The 8,548-nt window shown below is 39.1% G+C and overlaps 1 protein-coding gene across 9 annotated transcripts in view; it reads right to left on the bottom strand.

Annotated features, from left to right (window-relative positions):
• The window catches only part of cacna1db (calcium channel, voltage-dependent, L type, alpha 1D subunit, b), an 88,831-nt gene that overhangs the window by 5,180 nt on the left and 75,103 nt on the right, over positions 1 to 8,548 (bottom strand). For all 9 annotated transcript variants that reach the window (XM_086278674.1, XM_086278675.1, XM_086278668.1 and 6 more), the window contains 6 exons: positions 7,080 to 7,106; positions 5,241 to 5,381; positions 4,779 to 4,936; positions 2,716 to 2,828; positions 2,469 to 2,603; positions 1,710 to 1,895 (listed from right to left, as the gene is read on the bottom strand). In XM_086278674.1, the coding sequence (XP_086134800.1) occupies positions 1,710 to 1,895; positions 2,469 to 2,603; positions 2,716 to 2,828; positions 4,779 to 4,936; positions 5,241 to 5,381; positions 7,080 to 7,106 (760 nt within the window). The remainder of the gene's footprint in view (positions 1 to 1,709; positions 1,896 to 2,468; positions 2,604 to 2,715; positions 2,829 to 4,778; positions 4,937 to 5,240; positions 5,382 to 7,079; positions 7,107 to 8,548) is intronic.

The raw sequence follows: 8,548 nt of genomic DNA, 5'->3' as shown, positions 1-8,548 counted from the left end.
TATGATTCATATTTCCACATTCAGTGACCTTGTTTATAGGTAATTTCATTGTTTGATCGCGTAAAAATGTTCCTAATTTAATGTCTAACAGCACTTGGAAAAGGCAGAATCCCATGTCAAATTAGCGCAACAAACTCTATTTTCATTACTGAAAATAACCGTATTTTTATGGGACAGTTATTTTCTGTTATTTTACGGTCGTATTTTTGGCGCCCCAGCTGCCAGAATATTACCGTTTTTTTAAGATGTTTTTTTTTCCTATTTATAGATGATTTCATTGTTTAATCACATTAACATGTTCCTGATTTAATGTTTAGCGGCACTTGAAAAAGGCGAGATCCCATGTCAAATTAGCGCAACTAATTGTATTTTCATTACTGAAAATAACCGTATTTTTATGGGACAGTTATTTTCTGTTATTTCACGGTCGTATTTTGGCGCCCCAGCTGCCGGAATATTACCGTTGTTTTAGGATGTTTTTTTTAACAGTGTACTACAGAGAACAAAATTCAAAGACACCCTGAAATTCAAAGTGAAAAAATGGTCCAATGGTCCAATTTTATTGTAGTCACTTAAAATGGTACTCAGTAGTTTGTTTGGCCCCCATCTGCTTGTATGCATGCCTGAAAACATCCTATTGAGACGTGAATGGTGTCCTTTGGAATCTCCACCCAGATCTGATCCGGACATCACTGAGCTCCTGGAGAGTCTGAGATTCACGCTACCTGAATCGGACGGACCAAAACATGATGTCCCAAGTGTTATATTTGAATTAACTCAGGCGAGTGTAGAGTGCAGGAGCTGCAAACATACTCTCACCTCATGAAGCCGGATATTGTTTTGCGCCAGGAGAAGCCCAGTACCCACTGCACCAGTGTAGGGTCTGACAGTGGGTCCAAGGATGTTACAGAACGATGTTACAGGCAGCATATTATTCTCCACGGCTTCACCAGACCCTTTCACATCCATCACATGTGCTCAGAGTTACCTCCTCTCATCCGTGAAAAGCACACGGTGCCACTGGTGGACCTGCCAATTCTGGTATTCTATGGCAAATGCCAAGCAGTGAGCACAGGGCCCACTAGAAGACATTGTGCTTTCAGGCCACCCTAATGAAGTCTATTAATGATTGTTTGGTCAGAGACATTCAAACCAGTGGCCTGCTGAAGGTCATTTTGTAGCTCAGGCAGTACTCATCCTGTACCTCCTTGCACAAAGGAGCAGATACCCGTTCTGATGATGGGTTAAGGACCTTCTACAGCCTTATCTCCTCCACGCTGTCGAGACTGCTCGAACACACAGTAATTCTTATGGCATTGGCACGTTTCAATGTGCCACCCTGGAGGAGCTGGACTACCTTTGCAACCTCTGTAGGGTCCAGGTATCACCTCATAATAACAGTAGTGACACTGAGCCTAGCTAAAGGCAAAAGTAAAAAGATGAGGAGGGAAAAATGTCAGTGGTCTTCACCTATAAAACACCAAAGCAGCTGAAACTGATGAAAAACCCCTTATGCTATTTAACTGACCAGATCAATATCCTGTATGTTGACTTGGCTTGATGCTACACTTTGATTAAAAAGTTTTACTTTCAACTTTTTCGAGCAGTGTATAAATGAAATATCACCAGATCTCGTATCCTACTTTGTGAGGGTCTATGGATTAAAAAAATGCACGGTAACAACAACAGAGCATTTGTTATGTACTCACAGCTTCCACCAGACTGTTGGCACTGCCTCTCTTTTGCAGGCAGTGCGAGCAGCACTCTGCGGGTAAATGCAGACGTGACGGAGAATGGCTTTGGCTGGGAGGGCCATCCTGACTATCTGTGTACCATGAACTCCTCTTCACTGCTCCAGGGATGCTGGCCACACTGCCAGGACTGCGCCAATCCACCTATACACACAAACATATTCATATTCATATTTATATATATATATATATATATATATATATATATATATATATATATATATATATATATACACAGGGTGGGCCATTTATATGGATACACTGTAATAACATGGGAATGGTTGGCATTTCTCCTGCGGTGTTGCTATCAGTGTGTGAAGAGTGGGAGAAGAGGGTTGCATTGACAATCCAACACAATGGACAGCACATTGAACACATTTTATAAGTGGTCAGAAACGTGTAAATAACTCATGAAAGAATAAAGTTACGCTGAAACCGAGCACAGCATTGTTTTTCTTGTGACATTACCAATAAGTTTGATGTGTCACATGGCCCTCTTCCTATTGAAAAAACAAAAGTTGTATCCAAGACTTCTAAATGGCCACCATGGTCACCACCCATCTTGAGGAGTTTGCCCCCTCACATATACTAATGTGCCACAAACAGGACTTTAATATCACCAACCATTCCCATGTTATTATGGTGTATCCATATAATGGCCCAAACAGTAGTTTGGTGGGGGTGGGGGGGTTGCCAAGAACAACTCAATAATGAGACCTGTATAAGGGGCGTGTAACTGGGCGAGAAGTCACGGCTAACTGGGGAGGCAGGAGGTGTGGCCCACGAACGCATGGACCTTGTGGGAGAAAGACGGTGAATTTTGCTTGCGTCGAGACCGGCCACCGCCATCACCTGTGAGTGATTGAGAGCCGAGATAAAAAAACAAAACGTAAAAAAACAACAGTCCTTAGAGGTGCCATTCCTTCATCATCACAATATTAATGCCCCAAAAAGGTGTAGGTACATGCTGCTGCATCAGGTGTAGTGGAAGAGCTGTGCATGATGGAGAAGGAGGAGCACCGTCTCCACTATTTCTTCTCCGAAGACACTCAAAGTTGAATGTTGGTCTGTTGGAGGCTGAGAGGACACAGAAAACAGTAGTGATTAATGCAATCATTCATCATAAATCCACAGACATTTATAGACAACTGCAATTATTGCAATGACATGTTGTTTTCTTTTATGCTTATCATCCCTGTTGGACAACATCTCCCACCCCGTGCAGCAGACTGTGACAGCACTGGGCAGCTCCTTCAGTGGGAGACTGCGGCACCCACGGTGTGGGACGGAGAGATTTCGCAGGTCTTTCCTCCCCACTGCTGTCAGACTGATCAAACACACACATCCACACATGTGCAATAACACTAAGTGCAATAATCTTTTCTGGCATTGTTGTATTTTTACTCAGTTGTATATAGCATTTGTATTCTATTTTTATCTTATTGTATATTTTATTCTATTTTATTCTACTGTATATAGTATTTTATTTTATTCTATTCTGTACAGTTGTGTACTGTATTTATTCTTATTGTATTCTAATTTTTGCTTCATAACTTGCACTGTCCACTTCCTGCTGTGACAAAACAAATTTCCCACGTGTGGGACTAATAAAGGTTATCTTATCTTATCAAACTGCTAAATGACCATTAATAGGTGCTTTCTATGCTCATCAGCGCAACAGATTCCAGTTAACTGTTCTGCTCTGCCTTCCTGACTGTGTGACGTATGAGCTGGTATTCTTATCTTAAGGAAAGAAGGCTATTTTCTAGGGTATGAAAATCTAATTAAACAAAAAAACAAACAAAAAACCTCAAGATTTGATAAACCAGTGCGCACCTGCATTGCTTTAAACAGAGCGTGAGAGCAGTGATATGCGTCAGTGCACTAGCAGAGAAGTACATCAAGTACATCTCTGGCTATCACAACGGTTATCAGCTAGCAGCTAAACAAATATTATCTGATGGAGAGTGTTTTTGTGCTTGAAGGCAGTAGTGAATATTTTTGTAGATTTTTATGCTTCTTCCCATGTGGAGTCCTTCAGTCAGTTAGCCAAGTTTATTAGTCCTTTAAAAAAAATAACACAGTTCTTATCTGTGCTAACATATAACATAAAACTGTTAACACAATAAACTTTCATAAGTTTAACACAATGTGCCACTGGAACTACAAAAAAAAAAGTGAATTATTATTAATGATTCCGTGCCAGTTCACCAATATTAGCGAGTAATATTAGCTATTTGTAAGTATATATGTTTCGGCCTATATAACAGCCGATAAGGGAACATTAAAAAAAGAAAAAATAAAGAAAAAAAACATGAAAAACATCCTTCAATCATGTTAAGAGAGTTGATGTTGCATTTTTTGTCCAACAGAGGACACATCTAGCGACACATCTGTATGGAACACAAAACACAACAACGTGCTAATCTGAGCAGAGTCGTGCAGAACATAAGTGAATAATCTACAGGGAGTTGTAAATGAAATTTATTTTTAAATAAAAATCCTTTTCTTTAATAAGGAGTGATAAATCACCAAAAATAATAAATGTTATTCAAATCTGTTTATGTTTTTTGTGCCCTAAAGAAAATCATTTTTAGCCTCTATATATTCAAATTTTACTCACCAAATATTTTTTTTTATCTATTTTTAAAATCCTACATCAGTCAGACTCTTATTCTGTTATCCATTAATTTACAACAGTTCTCATCAATTCATGTTATATTGGATGAGTAAAAAAAAAAGTTCTTTTCTTTCAACAACAAGGTAATTTCTCTATGAACCTAGCTAGATGACACTCTAGCCGTTTAACAATAATTTACATACAGTAGTGTACCATGCAATGACAGTACTGATTCAAAATGAATGGTACAAATGAGTAAGTTCTGCATAGTTCACAGATGTGAGATCAATTTGCCTGAATCAGCTAATAAACATCTGACTTGAGAAATTTCTTGCAAACAACAAGTAAAATGATCCTTTATTAAATTTCACAGGTGTAGTGACAAAAACAAAAAAGTATCAGTTCACCTTGAGGTGAGGGTAAAAACCATTTCCTGGGTGACGCCCTGCTGTCCTGGTAGATTGGCTGTTGATCATCGTCACAGTAACTTTCAGACTGGCAGTCACCCCTGGAAACAAGGTCAAAATCTCCCTCTGCATCATCATGGCATTCATTGTTGGACAACCTTTAACACAAAAAGATAAAGACTTTGAAAATTAACTTTATCTGTAACTATGATGTCACGGGACGCAAACAGTGGAAAGAAAGTTACACAGAAAAGTAATAGACTGGTGACATTAACCACCAGCATAAACCACAAGTGCTCAATCTAGATATAAAACAGCTGAACTCAGAGGAAAGAAAATACTTCCGTGATGTCATCGGTACACAGTAGTAAAACCACGGCTGCATTTACGTAGCTGGTGTGTCAATTTTATCTCACGCTTTCCTCAGATTAGATTAAACCGACTTTTCTTTTCCAGAATTACCTTTCCTTTGTGAGCATGATGTCATCTTCATGAAATTCCTCCCCACTGAAGTACTCGCCTGAGCCTCTCTCTTCATCGCTGTCCCCATTGCCCCTCTCCTCTCGACGAATGGTGGGATAAAGTGCTCCGCTGCTCTCTGACCTGGCATCCAAACAGCAAAGACACAGTAAATCATACTGATGTCGCTGGATTGGATTAACCATTATCATCTGTTTTCTTCAGATTATTGCATCCGCATTCTAAAAAAGTTGGGATGCTGTATAGAATATAGGTAAAAGCTGAATTTGGTGATTTGCAAACATAAAAACTTGACTCCTTTTTAAAATTAAATAGAACACAGAAAACACATCGAATGTGTTACAATATTTACTTTCAATTCAAAAACAAAAAGGTCATTTTGAATTTGATGACAGCACAGAAAAAGCACAGAAAAATTTGGATAGGGCCATTTTCACCACTGTGTAGCATCCCTTCCACTTTAATTAGCAGTCCACAAACATCTGAGAACTGAAAAGTCCAATTACTTGACTCTTAGGAGAAGTTTTTCTGTATCAGAAAAACAGGTGTTCTGGTTGGGAGCTTATGCTGCTCTAAAACTGTAGTACCTCTCAGCAATAATAGTGCATTTGCAAGGTGCCAATTCCACAGGTGCTAATGCCACCCACAGAGCTGTAGAGCTTGAGCACTGATAACAACAAGTTGTCCACACCATCTTTAGTCCAGTGTTCAAGTTTTCCAGAAAGAATTTCACAGTTCAGTTTGTCTGACTTCCATTTTCACTGAGTTTTGGCCCAGAGATGACAGCATGTTTAGATCATGTTCATATATGGCTTCTTCTTTGTATGGTAGAGCTTTTGTTAAGTCAGATTGTTGAATGTTGTCATTGTTTTTCTTAAATTTGTAAAGGCTCAGTTCAAACTATAGGATCAAGGACATTCCTTTGTCTGACCCCCTCTCGAGCCTCTCGAAGTTCTGGGAGGAGGCTGGTTCTGACCAAGCCTTTCCTCGTTAGCGAGTAAAAGACCGGTTGAAGATGTTCTGTCTTGGTTTTGTTCTTCATGAGGAATAAGTCTCTAAACTAGCGGGGCCTGTGGAAACACAGACTCTACAGCTTTAATCTGCATTTATGGATGGCACTAAAGACAATGTTGTTTTTAATGCAGTATTGGCTGAGGGCCTGAAGATTAACAGCCTGCAGTACCGATTTTTACTCTTGTTCCACTCCAGATTCTTTCAATCTTTTGATGATCTTATTTAGATGAAGATCTATTTAAAATCTTCACAAATTTGAGGAAGAATATTCTGAAATTGTTACACATCTTATGCTGCAACTGACAGTGACATATACTTACAGTTTATTTGCATATTTCCCATCTTTACCTCTGAGAAATGTTGCCTCTCTATGATCCTCTTTTTAATACCACTAACTTTTCCAGTCTTTTGTTCCCCCTGTCCTAACTTTTTTAGACGTGTTGCTGCCATCAACTTTAAAACAAGCTAATATTTTTTTACAAAATAGTCAAATGTCTAAGTTTAAACACTAGATATATTTAATATGCTCTGCTGTGAATAAAAGATTTATATATGAATTTGCAAATCATTGCAAAAATGTCAAAACTCTTTGAAAGTGGGTTTGTACAAATAGTAATAATCCTTATTGTCATAGAGTTGCTTTCCCATAGACTGCTAATTCAACCAGTCACCACATATATACTGTATAAACTGGCCCATTTATCATTTTTTGGATTAAAAGGTCAGAAGCTTTCACATGTTTTGTGACAATCGTACACAAAACCAATATGCTTTGAAGCTCTGTGAGCATTAACATCATGTACATACCTAATATAGGCCTCATAGTAGCGTGTCCTGCTCCAGGGACAGGAAGAGGAGATGGATCAGGCAGATAGAAGGGATTTGTTGGAACCGGAAACCAGGACGGGGAGGGGAGGGGGGGTTCATGCAATGACAAATGAAAAGAGGATACAAGCTGAAATGCTTAAATGGTCTTGTCGGTTTTTCGCTCCTGCTAGAAAACAAGATCTATAAATAATCCACAAATTACAGATAAGAAATGAGGTCACACGATGCCACGGTTTTTCCAAGAATGAACACCACCGAACATTCAAACTGTGGATTCCTAGGAACTGCAACAAACCCAGGTGCAATATGTCAGACCCGACAGCCTCAGCATGTTTTTTTTAAAGTTCATGACAGCACAATTAGAAGAAGACTGAAGAAAGTTGGCTTGTTTAGAAAGGCTGCCAGAGGAAACCCTTTTCTCTCTCAAAAAAAGATGGCAGCATGGTTTAGGTTTGCAAAATTTCCTCTGGAAAAATGCAAGACTTCTGCAACAATGCCCTTTGGACATGTGAGACCAAAATAGAGAAGTTTGGCTACAGTATAATGCACAAACACCTCATACCAGTACGTTAGTGGAAGGATGATGATATGTGCTTGTTCTGCAGCCACAGGACCAAGACACCTCACAGTCATTGAGTTGATCATGAACTCCTCTGTATACCAAAGTAAGTAGTAGTAGTAGTCAAATGTGAGGCCGTCTTTCTGACAGCTAATGCTTAACCCGAATTGGGACGTGCAACAGGACAACGATCCCAGGCACAGCAGGAAATCTACAGAGTTTGCAGAGCCCAGCCCTCAAGACAATTTAAATGGGACCTTTGGAAAGCGGCGCATAAATGAATACCTGCAAACGTCAATGATCTGAAATAATGTAGTAAAGAAGAGTTGGTCAAAATTCCTCCACAATGATGTGAGCGATAAAGACATAAAGAAAACGACCGTTCAAGTTAGCACAGTTAAAGGTGGTTCTACAAGCCACTGAATAAAGGGGTGCACTTAGTTTTTCATAGGACTCAATGTAACCGAGAATATGTGTAGAACATGCAGATGAATGAATCTATAAAAGCGATCATTTGTTAAATACATACTGATAAAACACTACAAAACTGAGATCTTTCTAATGCAGTGAACTATAATGTAATGATATACAGTGGGGCAAAAAAGTATTTAGTCAGCCACCGATTGTGCAAGTTCCCCCACTTAAAATGATAGAATAGAATAGAATTCAACTTTATTGTCATTGCACATGCACAGGTACAGTGCAACGAAATGCAGTGATGATGACAGAGGTCAGTAATTTGCACCAGAGGTACACTTCAACTGTGAGAGACAGAATGTGAAAAAAAAATCCATGAATTCACATGGTAGGATTTGTAAAGAATTTATTCGTAAATTAGGGTGGAAAATAAGTATTTGGTCACCTGAAACAAGGAAAATCTCTGGCTCTC

The sequence above is a fragment of the Aulonocara sp. 'chitande type north' Nkhata Bay genome, linkage group LG20 (genome assembly GCF_057382095.1).
Source record: "Aulonocara sp. 'chitande type north' Nkhata Bay isolate Kocher_YH1m ecotype deep benthic linkage group LG20, A_spYH_male_GT1.1, whole genome shotgun sequence".
NCBI classification, from domain to species: domain Eukaryota; kingdom Metazoa; phylum Chordata; class Actinopteri; order Cichliformes; family Cichlidae; genus Aulonocara; species Aulonocara sp. 'chitande type north' Nkhata Bay.
This window is presented reverse-complemented; position numbering and strand designations above follow the sequence as displayed.